The sequence below is a fragment of the Gavia stellata genome, chromosome 11 (assembly GCF_030936135.1).
Source record: "Gavia stellata isolate bGavSte3 chromosome 11, bGavSte3.hap2, whole genome shotgun sequence".
NCBI lineage: Eukaryota > Metazoa > Chordata > Aves > Gaviiformes > Gaviidae > Gavia > Gavia stellata.
In genome coordinates this window covers 27976910-28002389 of record NC_082604.1, presented here as the reverse complement: position 1 = coordinate 28002389, position 25480 = coordinate 27976910, and the positions used below count along the sequence as shown (strand labels likewise).

Here is a 25480-nt window from a genome sequence, read left to right as displayed (position 1 = left end):
TCCTTTCTATTAAGAGTGTAAACCTTTAATAGGTTATTAGACCCATTATTGAGGAAACCCATTATTGATTCTTAATTTCAAAGTATAATAAAAAAGAGACATTATATCCTTCACCTTACCTTATGCATTAGAGGCTTTCCATCACCCAATGGCTTTCCAGATAAAGCTTCAAATATGTATATAACTGAAGAAAAAAAAAATTATATGGTTTATTAATTAAAAGCAACGGTTCCTTCATAGACTTTTCAAGCAGTTCCATTCATTTTCAGAGTATAATTTACTGCAAGTGGATACTTCTTACTATGTGCTAGATTTACCAGTGACTTTCACACTCTGGTGAAAAAAGAATCTTACAGTTGGCAAAACGTAACCGTCATAATCTGCTGAGCTTAGGAATAGTCTTATTTTGCAATTGGAGTGATCTGTGAAAATTCTCAAATATCATTATTTTCAGAGCATTGATAGCCACTGAAACATGATATTATGGACTGATACAGAACTGAGAAAACTAATGTTTTACTTCCTATCACAGCTCAAATGGTTATTTACAAAAATGACACCAAGTTCTATCTGATGCAAGTTCGTACCCTGCAGTCTGAATAAGTTCATGTTACCAAGGCTATCTGATAGATTTACTCATTCTTAACCCACAATTTTGATGAATATGAAAGTTTAGGAAGTGATACCATTGACTGATATATTTTCCTAAAGGAATTAGTATCGGACGTAGAGAAAGTTGTCCTTTGAACTATTGGGTAAAACATTCTTCAGAAGAAGTCTCTATTTTGTTAATAATCTGCTCTGTTTTGAATTCATAATCAGTGGTCCCTAGGCATATTTTCTTCCAGGACAGTTTAGGGTTTCTGCTTGTCATGATAATACAGTTAATGACAATATATTAATAACTGGCTTCCTCAAAAACTATCTGCTTTATCCAGATATACTTGAATTTTATATAATTCTTGCAATCTTTACCAAAGTCCATCTGTTCTACTCTCTCCCTGTCTCACCCTCAAAAAAAAGGCAATACACCCCCCCCCCCCCCCAAAAAAAAAACTCCCACCTACATCATCTGCATTTCTGGGATATCCCGTGAAGACTCAAATCTGCAACTTGCTTAAAAATAGAGTGTCTCGTTCTTTCTTTGTGTCTCTCTCTATGTATACAGGTGTATGTGTGTGACGCACACACATCCACCTGTGTTCAAAAACTACTCACACATACTTTATATATAGTCTGTGACTATACACATGAATTCAGACAGATGTAGGTAAGAGTATTCAAACCTAGAGAAAACATTGTAAGGAACATCAGCTGGAATTTAAAGCACGGGATTCTGTGTTAGTTCATGGAAAACACAGATGTGACAGAAACATTTCAGATATTCCGTAACATATCCCACCTGTGGTTTCAACACATTACTGTAGGTATACAATATAAGGTGAACATACATGTTCACTCCAAAGGATGGCGATGTTAACCTGTTAATCCTGCTGTGTGTTTCTTTCACTAGGACACAGGATGTTGGTTTGAGGTCAATGGTTACAAAGACAGAACTAGAAATAAAACAAACTGTACGAGCAGGTGTTCAGAAAGCATTGGTCGAGTTTGCAGAGGAGGAAAAGAAAGGGTTTTGCACAAGTGTTGCTCTTGGCAGCTAGCTAAATATACAAAAGAAAACTAGTTGTTCCTGAGAAGTGCTATTTTTCTCACTTTTATGCATGGTTCCCTGCATGACATTTATTTTGATCTAGCTATACAAGCCATTTTTACTGCTACTATACTAGCTATAGGAAGTGAGATTAAGAGAGTTTTAAAGAAAACCACTGTACCTAATTGACAAGTAACACTGGTTAACTTTTCATTAATCTACAATGCTATTAAGGTATTTCAGGAAATAAGTTTGGGGTTGTAGGGGGTTTTTTCCCCCCATCTGGAAAAACTCCACATCACTTTACAATCATTTAGAACCTAAAATGTATCTTTTTAATATGTAGGAATTAAAAATATAAACAAAGGGCATTCTCTCACTTTGAGCATCCAGAGAAAGAGAACAGCTACTGTGTGTCTTTTAACACACAGGTTCTATTATCATGGAATAACAGCAGCTCCCTTTTGAGAATAGGCTCACCTCCCTTTTCCAGCTTCATTAGAGATTGAGGAAGGACTGTAAGCGCAGAGGTACCAATCTTTTTTCTAGATTACTGAAAGAAGAATAGCCAAGTAACAACACTGAAGCCCAGCAAGTCATATCTCTCTCTCTCTTTCAGAGTAAATTAGCTTGTAGTCAGCTCCATGGTACGACGTGTAAACTCCTTCCTGTACCAAACTGAGCTATCTTAGATATTTCTATAATGCAGTGCATTATGAAAAACAGACCTGCCCTCAAAATAGGGCCAAAAAAAAAAAAGGCTTCTGCTGGGGTGAGTCGAGAAGAATAAACAGGCCTAGATAAGGCACGGTTAGGAAACCAAGTGCCAGGAGTCTGTTTTCCCATGTGCTGGCATTATTATTACACTTTTTACCACTACTAGTGGGACTTGTCGCCAAAAAAAGAAAAAAAAGAAAAACCAACCACCCCTACTTATTGCTCTGATGGAAGCCCTTATCAACAGGATCATTTGGAGAGTTTATCTTGAAAACATCGCCAGAAACCCAGCCTCTGGAAAGTAGCCTGCGTGCAGGCTGACAAGATTTTCAGGACACTAACAGGACTGGTTGGGAGATGGAGATGCTCTTCAGTCTATTCAGGATGATGGGCAGGGGAATGGGGCAAGAGAGTGAGTTTACCATCAAAATCTTAAATATGCATGCATATAGACAGTAGTCAATATTTATGGATGAATTTTCTATATAACCTCAATTTATTGAAAATACTTCTATTGGTTTTATTCTAACTGCATCAAGGTGTCAATATGGCAATAAAGTCTCTGTGTTATACAGAGTAAGTAATATATAAATAAACATACATACACTTGTGTAATATAAAGACACAGAGTAAAAGAGAAAAGATCCAAAATAAGATACAACTTTTCACTTATCCATTTTTTTTGTAAACTACTGCTTTCTTCTGAATAATTTACACTGAAATATATTTTTGCTAATTAAAATCAATTTTAATTACCACACAGCTATTTTACATATCTTTAATGTCTTGATGCTTGAGGATATTTCCTGAAGTAGTTGTCCTTAAAAATGAAATGCACATTGCAGTTATATTACTACTCTTTAAAGTAATTATTCAAAATGAATAATATCTAAAATAGATATCTAAAATAGCTTAGTAATAATTAAAGTATTTGTTTTCACATAAAAGATAAGGATGTACAAGAAAAAAACCATACATACAAGTTGTACAGAGAAGTGAGAAAAATTTCAATTAATTTTTCATTTGCTTGTGTAGGGGTGTTTTGAAGGATTTTTACAAGGGTTTTTTTCAGTCATCAAGTAATTTAAGTTGTGGGTTATATGCTGAGAAAACTACCATGCAATCAGTACTAAAGGGCTAACTCACTGCCTATAATAACCAGGATCTTCTTTTGTACTTGACGCTGAACATTTTTTTTCAACTGCAAAAAGAAGATAAATATGATTCTTGTTTGCTGCAAGACAAAGAATTCTAAAATTCTGAAACTGTTCGAAATCTAATCATTAAGTCTAGGATAACAGATTGAGTTATAGGTAACAGATTGAGTTAGTGTCGGAACCACAGCCAGGAATTTTTCACCATCTCACTCTGCAACAACAGCACCTCTTGTGCACAGTTGCTCCCACTGGTAATCTCCTTACTGGCCATATCGCAGGAGAAATAACAGCTATAGATAGCACCACAGCCCTGTATTGTAATATTTGTATGGCCTATAAATGGCACAGTTATGAAGTCAAAAGTCATAGTGCCGTGGGTTTTCCAGCAATGGAAGTGTCTGTCTCCAGCAGACACTTAAAATTTAAATTGTTGCACAGGCAAACTTACACATTTGCATCAAGAGATAGAACAAAGGAAAAAAGCTGACTAACAAAAAAATATTCCTGTACCACTCATTAATGCAAAAATTTACCTGAAGTTCATTTGGCCATGTTGTGTTTCAGAATTACAGTGCTTTTGGTGCCAAACCACAAAATTTAAGAGCATAAAAAACTTCAGGAACACAACACTGAGACAGAACATCACAGCCTTGTAACTACGGTCATATCAGCTGCACATAAAACTTACATGCTGTAAGATACAAACCTAAAAAAACTGAAGCAAAGAACATCCGAGAACTAAAATTAATCACAGGTAATGCACTGGTAGCTCCTAAGAGCAGCAGTCAAGCAGAAAAAGTTGCTGAGGTACTTCTTTAGAAAATCACGTCAGGGAGTGAAAACCTACCGTTCAAGTATTTACTGTAAATATTCCATGGTTCTCTGATGCATTACACACAACTGAAAGTTCAGAGACATATATAATTCTCTAAGTTTTTTAATCAAAGTTAAGCAAGACCCATCGTTTTAATTAATTTTTAGAACAAATATTATCTTTAATTTATATCATAGATAAATTATTTATGCTTTATGCTTTTTTTGTTTACCATAACTATGCTAAGTAAAGTTAAATGCTAAGATATTGAAAGCTTCATAATGAATTATTAGCAAACATGGAACTATTAGAACAGAGAACTTACCCTTTTCATCAGCTTTGTCTTTTACTGCTAGGGTATCATTACTCAGAGATACTGTCTGGGCATTTAAAATGTCTGTTCTCATTCCTGGAAATTTTGGAGAGGAAATTAATCTTCCCTCATATGAATATAAATAAAGTCCTCCACCATCTACGAGAAGAAAATGCCTGCAAAAAAACCCCCAACAAAAATGTAAATCACTAAATAATACAGAAAAACGTGATGACAGTTTCAATAATTTGAAGGTAATTTTCTAACATCCTGCAATTGTTTTCAGTTAAACTACATCATTTCTAAGCCTTACCTTGCAAAGTTGATACTCTGAAAGCTCTGTATTTTCAGTTTTAACGTGAATGTTATCTTTTTCCATGAGAATATTTATTATCTGGAATCACTATGATTTTATCTGTTATAGGTATTATAATGTTTAAATCCTACAACTCCTGATGACAAAGCATACAGTTGCAGACGGTACTCCCCACACATCACCCCATGAGACAACGCTGTGTGTGTATATATGTGAGAAACAGCTTTAATGTTTACAGCTAGCTTTGAAATAGTATTACCTGTTTCGTTTCCTTCAGTACAACTAGATTATAACGTAAAGCAAATAGATGATACTTTTAATGAACTGACCACCATCTATTATGATGCAGGGCTTCAGTGAAAAATAACTTATTTGCAGGAAAACTTTGCAAAATTTTATAAAGAATATAAATAGTTCTACGTAACAATAACCATTTGGTAAGTACGGTATCTATAGTTCACAGTCACAAAAACACATCCATAAACAAAAAGCCGGTTGTTAGACCCTCAGCTGTTGCAAATGTTATCAGTCACTGGCACCGAACGAACTAATGTCTGTTTGCACATTATCTGTCAAGGTAGACTGGTTTTACCAAAACCTTAGGTTGAGTTCTGTGGCATCATGATCACCTACATTGCCAAAGAATCTACGTCACGTTTTCAAAATTTACTTTTAATCGGCAGCACGAAACTTCAAATCTAGAACCTGATCTTCAAACTCCTGTCTACTTGGTTACCCATTCTCTACTGTAGTATCTTTGTAGACTACAACACAAATGTTTAATCTGGGGCACTCATAAAATGCAGTGAGCATTATGCTGCACTATGCTGAAACAGTTGTCCGACAAGATTTGTGCAAGAGAATTAAGACTACAATCAAAACTCAAGATTTTTTACTTCTGTTCCTATTCTTAGTCCTTTGAAAGACTCTCTACAAAAGCACACGTAAAGATCTCTTTGACAAATGATTTTCAGGAAATACAGATTAAAATTTTTTTAAACTACGAACAAAATAGTGATTTCTTGCAAATATAAATACAAATATGTAAGAAAAAATGCAACTATTTCTTTTTATTTGTCATACCTTGCAATGCTTTTAATAAAAATTGGAGACCGAAGATAATTTATATAAAATATATTCCAGTTCAAAAAAAGCAATGTAAAACATAAAAAACCCCAGTGTTTGTGTAATGTCAGAAGATCGACTTCCTTCCATAAATAAGAGTATAAACATGCATTTGTAATATATGAAAAGATTCATTACTGCCATCACAGATCTATGGCAAATATACCAGCTAAGCCTTCACGTGCTACTTACCAATACCGTATACTTTTTGTCTATTTCTATTATTTCAAGATGTGCTTATATTATATAACGAAGTTTTAGGAAACGCACATTCACATCTAATAGTGAGCATTACAAGCATACACAAGAAGTGAGCTACCTTTCCGCTTGTAGAATCAAACTAACTGTTCCTTCCTTCAGGTCAAAGATCAGTGGTGTATTCCAGTTCTTTGTACTGCAAATCAAAAATTCATCATTCGTTAAAACCGCTGATCTTCACGTATCATTGCAAATACCAAGTTGAATTCACTAAGTAAAGCACACATATTTTAATGATCTAACATTCCTAAAAAGGGAGGTTTTCAAAAGGAAAACAACATTTAGGAAGCCAAGTAACACTGATAACCATGCAGTATGATCCAGTAACACTTCTGCCTTCATTTTTGCATCCCTTCACACTACCAGCAGCTGACCTAGGAGTCTTAGTAAACAGCAAAATCGTATTTAGATGAAAAAAACGAATTTTAAAAATATTTCTGAATTGTGGTTCAACTCTTTTACCATGATCCGGAGGTCGGATAAAGTCCCTCTCTTGTGTGCCCTACTACAGGCTGCATTATTGTTCAGCATTAGTCATCTCACTGAACAGAAAAGTGCCTTTAGGAGTGAAGTTTACATTTCAGCATATGAAACACAGTATCATGTTCTTAAAACATGATTCAGGGTTGAATCATTCCTATTCTATTCCAAAATAATGGCATGCCAGAAGCAGTATCCAAAAAAAGGAGTCCCTAGACGGAGGCACAAATACACTTGCATCCAGTCACCATTCCTGCTGCCTGTACCTGAAAAGAAAGCCTGCCAAATTTTTGTAGCAAAATGAACAGGCAGTCATGGCACCAGCAAGAAGCTGAAAGGAAGGATGACAGAGGGAGGGCAATTATACTCCAATACACTTTGTTGTAGATGATGCTAGGTGCCATAGGATATTTCAATTAGTTAAAAAAAATAATTACCTACTGTACTACAAATAAAGTTTCTGCTACTCTCTTACAACTGTTAGATAAACTTGAGAAAGCTTCGTGAATTTGTATTACTTACGAAAACACGTAACACTGAAGAGAAGTTGAAACAACCAAATGCCCGTAGTTCAAAGAGGCCTTAATAACCCTGTCACGGAATTCCAACAAATCTACCGCATCATTAGTAACATTGTGCACCTAATAAAAAGAAAATTTTGGTTGAATAAACCAACAATAACTGAAATGAAAACTACCCAGTGAAATATCATATTCTTTCTTATTATAAGTACATGCTGATACTATTATGCCATTAGCAGAACGTATCTATGTGGGAACAGGCACTTTCACAGCACTGGTGAAAACTTAAATGCAAAGGTTCTATAAACTCTGAATAAACAATGCATAATTACTGAAGAGCTGGATGGACTTCCCTAAAAGAAAGGAGTAATTAATGCGTATTTGGAATACCTAAGGTATAAGTGCACTATTATACATGAGGTTGATAAAATCATCTGAGATCAAGGATGTCTGAAAGTTTTCATTTTAAGACTCAGTGTTCAGTTGCTGATTATTTAAACATTTGAAATGTAATACTTCAGCGATCCCATCGTGATCCCATCAAAACAATTCAGCAATATCCAAGATTTGGATAAAGATACGTTGTCTAGATGTTGAATAGCTCTAGCATATATTTTAATGCTACCACACTCTGAAGTAAGGGAGATTCAGGAGACGGCCTTGGTGAGCAGGCTGTGCCTTTGCCATTTCTGTGAAAATTTGCTCAAATGACAATGTTTCAAGAAAACCAGTTTTCAATGTTCAAGGAACGTGTGGAGGAGGCATTGTGGGACATGGTTTAGTGGGCATGGTGGTGTTGGTTGATGGTTGGACTTGATGATCTTACAGGTCTTTTCCAACCTTAGTGATTCTGTGATTCCTGTAATCAACACAGATTTTTGAGCTCAAAGATTTTAGGCAGCTAAAATCTAAGGAGATATCTTATGACAGGATCTTGTTTGTTTGTTTGTTTTTAAGATGTCACCATTCTGAGAGTGGTAACTTCTCTTTGGTTTCCTCCATTATGCAACCAATTGCAAAACAAGGACTGAACTCAATTATGAAAGCCTAGAAACCATTTCCAAAGACGTATTAATTGCTATGTCTACCACAGTGATATGTCCATAATTAACTTAACTGTTGCAGTACTCAGAAAAAAAGAATGCATCTAGAACTTTTTTGTAGGGAATATTTTCCTACATAAATATATCAAAATAAAATAAAATCACTATAAAATAATAAAATAAAAAATTAGTCCTGAATCAGGGTTAGCTATATTTCTTCAGTTGTTTGCATATTCAAACACCCTGGAGATTATTCACAGAGCCCATCTGTTACGAGTCGATGTCTGGGAATGAAAGAAGAAACATGAATTTTTACCTGCTAATTTGTCCTCTGTGTTCCCAGACACTGACTCATGTTATCCCACCCACCGGACTAAACTGTAATACAGCATTTCTGTTGTTACAACTTTTCCCAATTACATATTCAACATTGAAAGAATCAAGACCAAAAAACATTAAAGGGCCTAATTAGGAATTTAGGAACTTGACTTCGATATTGAAAATATTGGCCTGGTGTCCAATACCAAATGTGTAATTTGGAAAATTTGTAAGAATGGAAATCTTATATTATCCCAGTGTTCAGAGAGTGAATGTTGTGAGTCAGTGTCTGGGAACACAGAAGACAAATTACAAGGTAAAAAAATTCATATTTTTGTATTAATTCCCAGATATTTGGTAACCTAAATGTGGATTCAGGCCAAGATTTTTCAAAAGAAGGATCCTAAATTTAAGCTCCAGAAACCACATGTAGGGGCCTGTTTCATTTCCAGCAGTGCTGAGACTTGGCAGCTCCCACTGAGGTCAATGCCTATTGCTCAGTACTCAGCTGGAAGCACCACGCAGGTACCTGATACATGTTATATGATATATGACAAATGGCTGTAGCTTTGGAAGATCTGAATCTAGGCTGTAATACAATATGTGGTGCAGAAAAGCATATTACGACTCTTTACAGTTATAATCAGCGACCAAATTTATCTGGAAATGCCCTATGACGGCAACATTCATCATAGCTTCATTAACAACAGGGATACAGTAAATCTTACTAAAGCATTAGCTACTACAAAGTGCATCAGTGCCTCCAACATCTCATGAATGCAGGTAAGGTAAAGAAAGCTCCTCTATATTATCTACACTTAATTATGCAGCTTCATCTTTGCTGGCAGTTACTGTAATAGTATTTAATATGGTGCTTTAGTTTTGGCCAATGTATTTGTATTGTTTTCTGCATAAACATTTTCATTACACTTGAAATTATCTCTCTCTTGTAAGTGCCTCCCACAGCTAATTTCACATGCTTTTCAAATGAGCTTTGCATTTTTCTGGAGGATAAGGTACTTCTGAGTTACGTAATTCTGGTCGATCAGGTGGTATGGCTTAGTTTACATGGATCTGATCTTCTGTACAATTGATAATTATTTACACCATTTGCTAACTCTGGCCCTTTTATGATCTTAAACATTTTCAGTCATATACACAGAAAAAAAAGGATAGCGTTTTGTCGAGGATTAAAAATTCCCATTTTGTATTACAAAAAGCCTTACAAAGCTAGTATTCAGAATGCACAGCTCTGAACTGTGAAGATTACCTCCATGGTTCTCCTCTTAATTAATGTTATTTCAAAGTTTTTCCACTCCCAGCGTTGCTCCACAACATGGGCAAAAATGACATGTCCATTTCCACATGCTCCTGCTAGTTGAGTGCCATCAATAGACCAAGCAATATTAAATATGCTGCCGGTGTTTGGCTTCTCTAAAGCGTAAGACCACTTGCAGAAAAAGAGAAAACAATTCTTAATATTTTTGTACTATTTGGAAACGATTTATTGTAATAAATACATCTGCAGCGTTATAATTTTTTAAGAAACATCAATGAACTAACTTCTTATTACAACTTGAATAAGCAAACCAAAGAGATGAGATTTCTTAAGTCAGATTCTTGAAAAGCAGTGATGGAAGAAGGAAAACCATCAGGTATGGCAGAAATGAAAAATGTCACAATGCCTGAAGTACATTAGGTAAAAGTTATCTAGTCACAACACATTTAAAGTGTACTTAGTCATTCATAAATCTGGACAATCACTACATAAAAATTAAGTGAACATACTTAGAAACAATTATACTGGTTACACGGGTGCAACGGGCTATGGTCTTAAGTGTGATGCATTCAGTTTATGCTGCAGTGACAGCAGCTCCTGAATAAAGAGACAGTAAGGCCTGGGCAAAATCAGTCAGTATAAACAAGGCACTCCTATCCCAGTATACAGAGAATTGCAAAGCTTTTGTGTTGCTTCTCTCCGTCCTTCCAACATAAGGGACGTTGGTGGATTACAAAAAGCTCTGACAGCAATGCCTGTATACTGTTCTCTTCCTAACACAAAAAAGAAGCCTGATACCTTGCCTACACTTTTCTCTAGTCTCTAGTGTTACTGTACAGGGGAAGGATGTACTAAAAATTTCCAGTTGCCATGCTTGCAATAACAACAAAAATTGAAACGTTACTGCAACCAAAGCAGTGACAGCTGGCCTCGCTTTGGAGAGAACCAAGAACAATAGCTCTGTGTCTTGCGTTCGTTTTAGAGTAATTAAGAGGTGCACACAGAGGAGTATCACAGTTTAATGTCATAGGGGCACAGGTCAAATAACTATATTTCAGTATCTTATTATCAAAGTAAGTCACGTACCTGCTTTCCTATGCAGCTAGAAATTCAAATAGTAGGCAAAATGGCATCATTGTACATTTTCCTGCTAACTGGATTTTGCAAGGTGGAAAGGCTCACTTGGACCTAAAGAATGCATTTCTGTGGTACTGCGGCTAACACTTTCCTTCATCTTCTACTACTGGTTTACATCATCTGTGTCTATTAAAATATAGTTATCAGTTTGGTTTGTTGGTTTTTAAGTGGAGGCCCCAAATTACTGGGGCAGCAGGAAGCTGTGAAGGCAGCAGTGACTGGAAGCTTGCAGTGCGGTATGGATCAGGGACCGGGAGACCCGCTGCTCTGCCCAGCGGCTAGCCGGCCTCAGGCAAACGACACCAGAGATTATACAGCAGTTTGTGAACTGTGGGTTGGCTGCTAAAAGATGCTGTTAATAAAAAAAATAAAGGAGCTTTATACTCTCTAGCAACAGGGTGTAAGCTGCATTTAACATTTTAATTCCTTGCCTGCCTCTGCACAGGGCACATTGCCCCCGATCCTGCCCGCACGGCTCCACGGAATTGCCTGTTCCAGTGCAAGGGGGATGCTGAGGCAGAGCATGCACCTTAATGCAACAGCACACGATTTCTTATCCTTTGACATATTTTCCTTCTCTCTGCTTTCCTTCTCTCTGTTAGCATTGCAAAAAATAAAACTATAAATCCCCCTAGCGCAAAGAACAAGGAAGAGGTATTAAAACTAGCATTTGCTTTTTTCCTTCTGATCCATAGCATGAATGTAGTTACGAGAGAAGCTTACATTTAGTACTAAATCTAATTTTGTTCCTTTTCAATATTTAAATTTTCTCCAGCAAAGAACTTTATTCTTAAATTCCCTCAGCCTTATGTACAAGACTCCTCTAAAGTTTAGCTGGATCCTTATTAATACAGTCTTGTCAAAAACTAGAATTTTCAGACCAAGACACTTGTTTCCTATTTCCTGCATCTCAGAAATACAGTTCATACAAATCATCCCAAATCTCCAAACAAGTGTTGTCCTGAAAGTGGCTGACAAAAAATGAAATAACCTTTTTATGGACTTTTAGAAAGACATTAAACCAGATTTTAAAACAAGAAGCAAATCTCAACTATCACCTCTTCAGGAGTGTGTAATAGAATATTTTAAAAAACATTTAGCAATTGAAGAACTACCTGAATATTCAAATACATTTGAAATCTTAAGAATCAAGTCAGTAAGAAAAAAACATGTGATTGAAGTTAAATGTAGGTATTGGATTCTCATGACTTTTGGATACATGATATTATACCAAAGGGGAGACAGTTGGAAGAAAATACTCACTTAATGTTTCTAACACATTTCATATTCTGATTTCTTTTGCAGTACACATAAAACGCAAGAAATACTAAATCCTTCACACAAAGCCTTCTTATGAGTTATAAGAAATGAAATCACAAAAATTACAGTCAAATAAAGGTGTCAGACTTAAACATTCAATAGCAAGGAAACACAATGGGATGAAATTCAACCTCCCAGCTGCGCTAATGATTTGCAGAATACTATGTAAGATGACCTACTGAGTTAAGGCTCTTTTACTGCCTACGCACATAAGGGTGAGCGAAAGACAGTGTCAGCACTGACTGAATTTCCAATTTCAAGCACTCAATTTTAAGGCTTCGGCTTCCGTGCCTCTTGGCTGACAGACACACCATTTACTGCCTATATGATCTGCGGTTGGGAAGGCAATTGCAATTTTTGGAGGAAAGTCTATAACCTACTCTTCAGTCTCAACGGGATGAATTCGGTATGAAACACTCTATAGTAATTAAGAGCATAATATTTAACTATGTCTGACATCCTTATACGGCAAATGAGTAAGCTCTTGAGGTTGTAGGACAAATGATTGTAACAAGCACACTCAGAGAATGCTCGAAATGTCCTACATCTGAGACATATTTTTCACAGCTGGCCAGATGTGATCTATCTGAGAACCATCTGAAGAAGTACTATTTCAAAACTGAATATTGGGATCCTCCCAAACAGACAAGGCTGTTTCTAAGGTCATTTCCCTTAGATGAAGAATCTACCCATCAGTCAGAATGAATAATAAAGGGGCATCAAGCCATCAACTAAGAACCAGTTTAAGGAGCTTGAAGAATGTGGCTTTTTTTTTTTTTTTTTTTTTACGCAGAGCAGATACACTGCACCTCTGAGAGGATACATTCCCAAAACTACTTTTTTTTTTTTTAAACCAGAAGTCTTCTTTTCAGGTAATTGAAACACTCAGTAAAGTATTTCTAGATTACAACTTAATTTTTTTTAAAAAAATATAAAGCAATTAAAGTTTTATTTTCCAGTTATTTTTGAAAGCTCTCAGTATAATTCAGACCACTCCAATGATTCATACTCCCTGCAGATGTCTGGTACACTTATCATGCACACAAAACGTTATAATAAAAAAAATTTAACTCTCCGTTTGTAAGATAGGAACAATTTTTAAAAACTGAAATAGCTGTTATGTATTTTCTAGATACACTGAGGTTTTTTTTAAAAAAGTGTATGAATATGACTATATGAATGACTGTATGAACGTTGTTCTAACACCAGCTGCAATATTACACTTTGGTATTACTGTTTGGCTTATACTTCTCCTGTGTCATAATTAATTTTTCATTTAATTCAACAAACTCTCTCAAGAACAAAACCAGTAGTTATAAAAGTTTCATTATATTAAATAAATACATAAAAGCAATAACTTAAGCTTCCCTTTTCTGATTGCACAATGTAGTAAAAAAGATGAAGTACTGTAGTCATTGAATACTGTCTGACTTCCATAAACGGAAACTGAGTGGGCTCTTGAGATGTTGGTGAAATTATTTCAGTGAGCAGATTCAGAGAACTCTGTGTCCCAGGAACAAGGACAGTTTTTCACATGTATAATAGTGATGCTCCAAGACTAAATATGAAGGATCTAGTTAGTTATTATTTCTGGACTGAGTGCAATAAATTGAGAATGATTATCCACACAGTACCAGAGCATAAACATTTTGAAAAAAACATAGTGAAGAAAGAGTATTTTCTTATATTTTAAATTATAAGAGTAATACTGATGTCAGCTGTGCAAAGGGCACTTGGCTGTTCCTGGCTGCTCTCTGTTTCGGCTCTGTTTACCAGTATGTGGAGTTTTGAACAGGGAATGCTGACATAAGCTGAACTAAAGCTGATACTGCTGAACCTCCCCATGATGTCAGAATCTACACAGCATACCTAATCCACTGACTTTAATAATAGTCTTCGCCCATTATTTTGCCTTTGTTTATGAAAAGAAAATGCGCAATCTCCCCCACAATCCATTCCAGGAATCAGCAAATACGTGCTCCTGTCCCTTTATGCCCCAATTGATATAAACCAAAGACGAGTGTGCTAAAACCAGCCTCTGATCCAAGTCTGACAAAGAAAGTTTCAGGTCCTCTGAAACTGAGGACCTCTATTTTTTTATTATTTTTTTTTTTAATAAGTGAAGGCTCAGTTTTCCTTGTGCCCCACAGGGCATTTCACATTAGTGCAGAGGTAAGTGACATCTGAAAATATATTATAGCCTGAATGTCCATTAAAAGCTGGCAATCAGCTCTCACTACCTCCGAGTGATGAACCCACACTTTAGTGCAAACTGCCCAGAAGCTTCTCATCAAAAAATTACTATTAATTTTCTGATGTAATGGAAGGCAAATTGGATCCTACAAGATTATAAACATCAATTACCCAAAGCAAATCCGTACTTAGGTGCATTAAACACCTGAATTTGCACGCATATATGGAATTAGTTCATGGGAAATATACATGTATATATGCCTATATACACCCCCCCTAGATATTTTACTGACTATAAAATATAATGAGATTTTACAATATAGACTTTCACTTCCTACCACACAGGAATCCACAAAAGATTCTACAAATCAGAGACAATACGCATAACTGGAGGTAAGGAAATCCAGTGCTACATGTGAATACAGGGCGATTTAGCTGAAGAGGAGAAACTACCCTTGACACGACTATTAAAGTACAGAACTATTCCTGTTCCTTCTTAAACTTTTGTTGGACATGACCCCAGTAATTAATGTGAATTATCAAGAACTAAGCCATGACCTCCAGGTGAAGTATTAGGCTGCGCATTAGAAGTACAAAGCCAAACAGAGGATATCTAAAAATCTCCTGAAATCCAAGCACAGTCTCATAATTATTAGACCTAAGAACTAAAAATAGCATGACAAACTGTCCCATATAAATTCTTAACCTTAGAAAATGAAACATTGATGTAGTTCTTTAAATAGATTATTACTTCCATAGATGATCCACATGTTTTCATTTTCTTCCAGAATTTACATTAGCCAATTCTAATAAATTAAAATATGCCAACTTGGAAAGAATTGGTCAACAACATAACTCCACGGGAAACCTATCTGTAATATTTTTTCTTTTATTGAGCTACAAAGAATTCAGGATCATGACTGCTAATAAAGGTAGATGAAATAGAGACAGCACAGAAAAAAAATCTTATTTTTGTTACACTGCCAAATGCATATCTCTGTGAAACAAGACTAAAACTAAATGTAATGGGATCAAAGCTCATTGTAACTCTATAGAAAACAGATTTTCTTGGGTTTTCATAGTGCTCTAGTTTAGGACAATTCAGCACTATGAGAGTAATATGAAAACATATGCACTGTGTACATTCACTTTCAAAATCTTGCTCTCTTTTATAGTTGTCTAATATCTAATGTTAATTTAAAGGATAAATTTTGTTAATTTTACAATAGTCATACAATTTACTGTCCTGCATGAAAATCATGGCTTTAATGCTAGACACTTAAATGATTTTCAAAGCTTCTCTGTAGATATCTGCTACACTGTAATTTTAAAATTCTCAGATGCTTTTTCCCCTCATTTGTCAATAGTTTAAAAAAAAAAGGAAAAAAGGACAAACACTTCTAATTATTTAACATACAACCAACCCTGGACATCAAATTAACGTAATCAACTTTCATTAAGTTCAAGTCTCTCTTTTTGAGAAAAAGCTGAATAGAAACATGTTACCACAAAGCTCAATATTTTTTAGCCATAGCACCATATTCACACTTGTTTTAAATGGGGTGGCGGGTGAGGAGTAGTTGTTACACTTGCAGAATGTTTTCCTCTTTTTTCTATAGATATTAGACAATATTCCCTACATTTTATTAAGTTTTCCAAAAGTTTTTTATAGAATTTCTAGCAAAATTAGACATTCCATGGAGCAAGCCATGGAATACAAAAAGCCACGTAGAACAGAATCAGTCAAATATACAAACTACCAGTCTAGTAAAATGGCCACAATTCATTCTGCAATAAAAGAGAAAGTTTGTAGAATGCACATAATCATTTAAAATCAAGAACTTGCAGATTTTTGCAGAGAATTGCTTTCATTACATTGCTAAGCATAGTGATGAAATCAAGATAAAAGTAAGTCACAGGGCAAGATTTAGCAGTCAAACAAACATCAATTTATTTATGAAAACAGACTGTAGATAAACATCACCAGAAAAAATGTTCAACAAGTGCAGCACAATAAATTTGAAAAGTAACAACCAAAAATCAAATCAAACTGATCAATCCCCATTAAGGGTAAATAAATCATTAATGGGAGAAAATCTAAAAGGCCTCCCCAAAACAAATGCATAAATACATTCAGTGTTATTAAAATATAAATTTGATGTCCATCTTTGCTAACTTTTGTTGGCAATTTTAAAAGGATTCATTTGACCACCCTGCTTCACTTTAAAGCTTTTTATCGTTTATCCTTCTACACTCTCCAAGGCACTGGGAAAGCAACCTGTCTTTGGAGCAGATGGGTATGGTCCATTTTCTAAGATACTTATGTGGGAGTGGAGTGGGGAAGGAGGAAATCAGTGAATTTCAGTCATTCTTACCATCTCTTACTGTGTAAATATTTTGACCTGATCAGTAATGTCAAGGGAAGCATGCAGAGCCACAGGAAATAGCTTACATAAATGAACTTTTTAAGCACTGCCCTCCATCCAAGTGATTAGATTCTGAAAAGCTGTGAACACCAGGAAGGCTAAAGTCTATCCATCAATACATCCAGCTTTACATTTCAATATATATACTTTTAAATTAATCTTAGCACACTCTGCAGGATTAATGATCATGGACACCAAAGCAGGCAAGAAATTCCAACATTAAATATATTTTGTTTAGTCACAATAATTTCTTTTAGATACATAATGCTATCGGAGCAAAAGTGATTTTTAAATGAAGAAATAAAACTTATAAAAGTTACAATTATGTTTGTAGTTTTTTAACATAAAGCTGCTAGAACAAAGTATCCAGGTAGAAAGAAAAGAATAGGAGAAAAGAACATACACTAACAGAATTTAATTTAATTATGTCCCCAAACTGAACACACATGCTAGAGAAGAGTTAATGATATATATATCGCCTGATGGCTCCCTGAGGAGCAATTTGCCAATACAGCTCCATTACATCAGACATAATAAAAATGTCTATGTTGACCAGTAAAAGCCAGGTCTGGTTCTCTTCAAACTCCATCACTCCGGTGGTATGTGAATCAGTCTTCCTTTTCCCTCAATACTAGCAAAGCTAGTTCTTTAGTAACTATTTACATTTAATGTCAAGAAAGAAACTTTCATGAAAAATCGTGACTTTTGAAGATAATAAATTATCATTGCTAGCTGCTAAACAGACAAAAGCATCCGGCACTCGCTACTGTATATGTCTTTGTTTCTTTAAGAGTGGAGTAATAAACCAGGTAAAAGAACCCTTAATTTTATGGAAAAATAAACCTACTGAATTAAAATTTCAAACAAAGTCCACAAGCCTGTTCAACATTAAATGCTGATTAAAAAACTACTGGTTTTCAGCTAGCAGGAGTTGGAACCATACTTACAGTAAATTATATTACATAATAACTAGCAAGAAAAACAGTAAGGCCCTGGGGATCAGAAACAAAAGCTATATGCTACAAAACAGCATACATGACAGCAGAAAAATAAATCTAATATTTTTCTTCCTTTTCCGCTGCACCAGTCTCTGCCACATTTAAGCATAAATCTATATTGAGCGCAAAATGCAATTTAAATTGTCGGCCTCACCCACACAAGTGTATATTTATTTCAGTTTACCACTTGCTGATATCGCTCAGTGATCCCAGTACTCAGAAAGGAGATGGAAAGTGGTTGTGGAAGAAGAGGGCTGTTTTGAGAAGAAAATACTAATGGCTAGTCTGATTGTTTAAATCAATATATGTTACATAATGTAGCCCAAGACAGAAGGAATTATACTAAGATAAATTGCTTTATACAAATATACCTTATCTGGCTTCATCAAGTGAAATAGGGTATATGTATATAAACATTTCTACAACAGGATATTTATACAGGAAGATGGAAGGGCGACAGTCAGGGTAGATTACTGCTTTAATAACGTTTTAAGTGGAGTTAAGTAGCACATTAAATGGAGAAAAACCTTCCTATCCACCTTGCCTAGGAACAAAAGTTTTGAGGCCATCCTAAAGGACCCTTCTAAGGGAATCAGCAAGTGTATCAGCATATATGCGCACCGAGCTGCTAAAGATAATGACAAAATCCCACCCTCAATGCCTAACATTAACCCAACCAGAAGAATGCCAGGGAGAGGAAAAGATGTCCCCATTGGTGATGTAGCCACTTAACAACCATCTGAGTGTCCCATCCTCTAACAGCTAAGGCACAACTGCACAATCTTTATGACTGTATGTATGGAGACAATTTATCCATTTTCTTCTGCAAAGAGAAATAGTATCCAATTCTGAACAAAACAGAGGCAGATAAATCTAACAGCAAGATATATATTTTTTAAAAAGAATAATTTCAACGATGAAAAGCATTAAACGATGGAAATTGCAATCTGCTCTCCAGCCTTATACCAAGGAGACAGGAAATATCTTTACTTCATTATCTTTTTTACCTATGCAAATGGTACCCCAATCTTTTGTGCAAGTTCCTACCTCAGGCTCCAACTCTATTCACTACTTTACTCTTCTGAACTTTCTAGTGTGTTTGTAACACACAGGTATTAAAAATCTCCTTAACATAAAAATATTAAAAATGTAGATATCAAAATAAACCAACTTTTTTCAAAATTGGAAAATTAATACTTTCCAAAAGAAAATTGCATGTGAGTACTTTTGTTTTCTTTCAAGACAATTATCATCAAATTTTACTTATAGAGATTAAGTAGCACTAGGAATTTTTCAAAGCAAGTAAGAGGAAAAGGCACAGAAAATAGAAGCAATCCCTACTTCCATCAGCGAAGATCACTGAAAACCAGAGTCAGTATAGAAGGCGAAATATCAAGACTCAGAGATCTTACCCTGCATGCCTCTTCTCATATAATTTTTAAAGGCTCTTCTTCACAAATGTAAAAATACTCGAAACACATAGTCCAAGTTCATGGTAAGGAGAACCATGCTCTACTGAAGATGCCAGAAAGCACCACAGCAAATGCTGTTTTTCCAATCTGAGCAAAAGAGCAACAAGCGCAACAAGAGAAGAGGTAGAGAATGGGACAATAAAAGTCCCAAACCAGCAAGGTTTGATGCAACACCAGTCTGGACAAAAAGTTGCAGAACCACAGGAAATCCACAGGGACAATCAGGTCAATCTGTGCTCTGGGCTAACTTACTTAGAATACCAATGAAGGAAGATGGAACTGCATTAAATTAATTTTAATTGGAGACCAAGTTGAAAAAAACCCTAGGTCAATGAGAACAAACTGGGAGTAAAGCTTCAAGTGAAATTAAAAAAAAAAAAAAAAAAAAAAGAGAAAGGCATCTCCTTTAGGAGCCTTTCTTCTCTCACAACAGTTAAGTAATAGAGATTTAAGAAGTAATAGAGATGCTCAGATGAGAGGATTAAAGTATTTCTTTAACTTGAAAAACTGTGCCTGTCTAGCCATCAGAAGTAGAAGCATGAATGTTTTCTTAGCTCCTCTTTTACTACTGCTTTAGCCTTATCATTTCTAATGCCTGACAATCGCATTTTGTGATCTCCTCATAAGATGTGCTTGTCAACTCTTAGTATTTTTTAAGAAAAAAAGCTAAATAATAAAAGAACAGGGCATTGATCCTCTACCTCCTTTTTAAAAATAGGTTATTATTATACACTCCTTGCTTTTTATGGTTAATAATTGCATTTAATGATTGCCTTACAAGAGATGCTTGTAAACTCTTTGTGTTTTTAAGGTAAAATCTAAAAAATGCACAGAAAAATTTAATGTCCTCAAAGGCAAAATATAATAAAAAAAAATTATCCAACCCAAAACATATTTAGAAGTGCAGCTAAGCAGATCAAGAAGGCAGTATCTTAGCCAGATGCACCCAGTAGAAAGGTGCTGGAAGTCATGACTAGTTTTTGCTAATAAAAATACCGACCTGTACATGTATATCCTCAGGAATATTTACTGTATTATCAATAAATTTGTACAGTTCCACATTTGCTATTTCTCAGAGTTGTTACTTACCCCGGTTTTATCGCATAGACGCAAAGTATGAAAAGATCCCACAGCAAATAATTCGCCATCCACAGCCCAGGCAACAGATGTTATAGGATATTCATGGGGCTGTGAGCTGTACAGTAGACGTCCATAACTGTCCCAAACCTTAAAAAAAATTAAATATATATCTATATGAACATAGTTTGGGCATACCTTTACTTATTCTAGAGCTATCATTTTCCCTCATGATCACAGGAGTTGCAGAAATATACTAAGTTATTTCAGTGACTTTTTTGTGTAACTAGAAAAATCACATATATTATAGTTCACTTTTCATTAAAGGTTGTTCCTAATCGATATTGGTTTGTTTAATGCAATTGCTGCTGTGGCAAATGTTACATTGTTCTGTATAAAATATTTTGAACTCATCAGTTTTGTTTCCTGCAAATTACTGTAAGTCTGTAAAATAACCACAAGGTTTATTCTATTTGCACTCGTTTCCCAGCAATCTGAGGCACCTCTGCAAATTTCCAGACCAAAGAGATATTCTCACTGATTGAAGCCAACAGAATACCAGGAAGCCAATTCACAGAGTGAAGTAATTTGATTTTAACACTTTGATATTTTTTTTTTTTTATTTCTTAATTGTGTATGTTTTTATCACAGCCATTATACACTTAAAGAATGATAGAACCACCACATGATACAATTAAAAATAAGTTCCCACTTAAGGGAAAAAACACAATATGTGCTTTCCATTTTGGATACCAAATATTCTAAAAAAAACTTCCTAAGGGATTCACTAATGTTCCTGTAATAGAAAACAGTAGCTTTATCTCCTCTAATTTTATATGTCATTACCTTTTCCAGTATATGTCATAACTTATACTATTTCAAGTAATCATTTCAATATTTTTACATATTTCCCTTTTGGCGTTTGTTTCACTTGCATTTTACCTATTTTTATTCTGCTGTTTCTTTCTTTTTTAAAAACATTTCTAATTTTATGCTACTAGACAGAGTGAGATGTATTTACAAATAGAACAACTTAGGTAACAAGTTTTTCTTGAAAACTGAAAGACTTCTCATTTCAGTTTGAGCTTCCAAGTGTTATTAAAATTAGAAAACATCAGAATGCCTAATATCTTTTTCGGTCGTTCAGTTCCTCCTAAAAAGTTAACCAGTACTCACCTTGTATTTACAATCTTCACCTGCAGAAAGAATAAGATCATTAACTGAGTTCCAGTCAGTTTTTAAAATAAGTCCATCATGGGCTTTCCACTGAAATGAAAAAAAAAAAAAAAAAGTAGTTAAACATAGATGCAACAAGTCTGACAATTTCCGTTTTTAATATTTATCATTCATCATTTACTAGTGTTCATACACTCCAATGTGGACCAGGTTTTCCAACAGTACAAATGCACACATGTCATCTCTTCTGCAGAAAAATTAATTAAATACAGCCTGAACAAGGCAGAATGAAAGCATAACAATCTGCACTAAAAGCATTTTCTAACCGATTGCTTCTGTATCTTTTTGCCTTTTCGTAACAAAAGGGAAAGACTTCTGTATCATTTTGCTTTTTCTTTCTTTACAAAAAGGAAAGTGCTTAATCACATGCCTGAAGAACATCCACAGCAGAAATTGTCAAAAGTTTTTAGTTTAGAGAAATGAACAATCTCCTTATTCTCAAAAAAACTAAAAAGGGGGAGGGGGGAAATGAGCAGTACACGTGTTGCATGGAAAATTTTAGCACAAACATTTTATGTTTGGCAAAACTCTAGATAACTGAAAAAAGTTTTCACATGGAAATGTGAGACAACCTTAATGTATTAATGATACCTGCAAAACTTTAGCATTTGGCTGAAGAGGTTTAATTATCAGCTGCCTCCCTGAAGTATAGAGAACTTTTTCAGAATCAGGTCCCCAGGCTACTGAGTACACTGGTGTTCCTGCAGACAGAAAGAAAGAAAGAAAACATTTCTTATGACTTATCTGATCAAACTATGCAGAAACTGCTAGAGCCACTTCAAACTGGTTTCTTAAAGTCATACATCAAAAATTCAGGAGTGGGAGAAAGCCAAACTAGGGGCAACCGTTTGTCCTCCGCACTTCTGACTGCACATATGGCCATGTTTACTGGTTCACTTCATGTTTTAGACAGCCATAGGAACAGCAGTAAGAGACAGACACAACCCAGAATGACAACTCTGAAGACTTTAGTTCATGCTGCATACCCTTCCAACACTCCTCAAGGAAATAAAAATACATAGGGTGAAGTCCTAGCAAATTCACTTGAGGAAACGGTCAAACACCTACCACTTTCAGTGTGACCCCTCTAAATGTAACTCTGATCATCTCTGTACAAAACAAACAATTGATGGCTTGTCTAATACTACATCTGAGTTACTGAAAATGTGTATGACTTTACTACTGCTATAGGTATCTCCTTTTCTCATATTGTACCTATCAATTTTTTCAATGCATCATTTCACTTTTAAGACCTACCCATTTTATTACAAGGTCTGTCCGAGCAGACTCCGACTACATTTACCACTTGCTTCTTCATCTCATGCTCTCTCTAAAACCACCTCTGGAAGAATTAAAATCACCATATTTCTTCTTCTATTATAAGATTTCTCCTTCAGTCAAATCATCTCCATAACTAGACAATTTTGTTTCTTCAGCTTCACTGAACCTCATGTATATACTCCCAATTGTTTCTGTTTTCCCACTCTTAAAATAAAAATAAAAATCTGACCAATTTATTCAAAAATATAGTTGAGCAAAATAAGATGAGGCTGTCCTTCTCACCTTTGGGTTGCCTTTCATCTTTAAGGTGCTTCTCTCTCACCTTGATGTACTGATCCCCTGGCTCATGGTTAACTGGGACACTACAAAGATTTATGTTGCCCTTTCCATTTGTACCATTTTCTCTATTATTTCATGGCCTTGCATCGTGGCATCTTTCATTCAGTATTAAAATGTTAACTCTTCCCAACTGATCAGTCCAGAAAGTCAGCCTCCAATGCCCAGCTGTCAGATCTTCTCTCTTGCTATCTGTTTAGTTTGTAGACACTTCCTACAAATACCTACAAAAGCACTTCATGTTTACCTTGAAATCCCTGCAAACTTGTTTGCCAGAATACCTACAATACGATTAAATCCAATGCTGAGACCACTGGCTATGATGCTGACCGATACCTAATTTAAAACCAGGGGTCAGGTAGATGGTCCACCATGCTACCACCTATCATTTTAATACCGTGTTTTTAATATTGCATCTTTCTCAAACCTCATTACCTATTGCCATTTACCATGCTATTAATTTGTAAAAATTTTTGTAAGTGAACAGTTTTACACAACTCCAGAAAATGAACAGTAACAACTGCATTTTATATTTACTTAATCTTTTACACTGTTATGGAATTATATTCACAAGTGTCACTTAAGAGATACAGAAAATCAACATGACAACAATCATCTTAATACTTATGAATAGACATCAGAAAATAGCTCTTTTCACCTACGATGGTGTGACTGAACACAAACATGGGTAGAAAAAGACTTGTATTGCACCTAAATTATTCTTTGTAAGATGTTTAGGCTTCATAATTAAGGCCCTAACAAAACGCATATTTTTGTTTTGCTGCACATATAAAAAACCCAAATATCCAATACACAAGCAACTTACAAAACAAATGACAACAAATGAAACCAGAAAGCGTGGCCACAGACTTCACGGATTTTTCCCAATGAATTGAAAAAATTTCTTTGCAGATTGAAAACTCCAGAATGATGTATCTAGAATAAAGCTGACTGTTCTGTTTTAAAATCATGTTACGTTGCAGTTTTCAAATGACCTTTTTTGAAAACAGAAAAAAGTAAAAAATTACATGGAAATAGCATCCGGGGGGGCAGGGGGGGGGGGTGGAAATCAGACTTGCCAACTATGCAAATATTTTCCATAGTACTTGACAGGATTAGTCTCCCCTGAAGAAGAAGAATCGAAGTATTATGCTACTTGATTCCTTGCAAATAAAACTACGAAAGTTAAGTGCATGTCCAAACATTTATTTCTATCACAGTGCTGTAGCAATGGACAGCAAGTTTCAGCACAGCCTCAATGTTACAAGACAAGGAAACAGTGCATATAAAACTTCATGGAGGGAGACTGTGTAACAAGTCCCTGTCAGACCATTCTTTTCACTTTTTGTAAAACTTGCTTCCACATCTTCTGAAATCAGAAAGAGAAGTCTTATTTCAGGCATCTGTTTTTCTCTAGCAGACGTAATATTCTCACTGGAAGAAATGAGGCCTTCGAAGACACGATTCAATTGTCTAAACACAAGCACCTAAGCAATGTGACACACCTCTGAGATACCCTTGTGGAGCTTACAGATACAACACAGGACCTGCACGAGATCAATCTCCTGGAATAGATTTGGAGGATAGGCAGAATAGCCCAATGAACCTCAAGCGGCACTAATGGCACACTTACATTAGCACAACTGAACTGTACGCCAAAAGTTCTGTTTGAGAAACAAGAAATCTCAGAAAGAGCAATTATTACAGTCTAAATGTTGGCATTTGACAATTTTGTAATTTTAGAAAAGGAAAAAGGAAAGAAATTCTCCTAAATTCTCAGAGATACACACTTCTTGGGGAGTCATGCATATTTCAGCTAATAACTAAGTATCAAATTAATCAAATGAATTAAAATTGAGCAAATAAAACTTTTTTTGTACATCTATCATTTATGGTAACAAAACCCCCCAAAAGGCTTCAAAAATGCTTTTACAGGGTAAAATTTTCAAAGACACTTTTCGCATATTAAGTTCCATTTCAAAAAATGACTCAGGAATATTTTGATGAGATTT

At 35.3% G+C, this 25480-nt stretch overlaps 1 protein-coding gene across 2 annotated transcripts in view; it reads right to left on the bottom strand.

The window, feature by feature from the left end:
- The window catches only part of IFT80 (intraflagellar transport 80), a 54733-nt gene that overhangs the window by 10276 nt on the left and 18977 nt on the right, over nucleotides 1-25480 (bottom strand). For both annotated transcript variants that reach the window (XM_059822520.1, XM_059822521.1), the window contains 8 exons: nucleotides 22443-22552; nucleotides 21792-21881; nucleotides 20628-20765; nucleotides 9984-10163; nucleotides 7354-7472; nucleotides 6413-6487; nucleotides 4665-4828; nucleotides 120-184 (listed from right to left, as the gene is read on the bottom strand). In XM_059822520.1, coding sequence (XP_059678503.1) covers nucleotides 120-184; nucleotides 4665-4828; nucleotides 6413-6487; nucleotides 7354-7472; nucleotides 9984-10163; nucleotides 20628-20765; nucleotides 21792-21881; nucleotides 22443-22552 — 941 coding nt within the window. The remainder of the gene's footprint in view (nucleotides 1-119; nucleotides 185-4664; nucleotides 4829-6412; nucleotides 6488-7353; nucleotides 7473-9983; nucleotides 10164-20627; nucleotides 20766-21791; nucleotides 21882-22442; nucleotides 22553-25480) is intronic.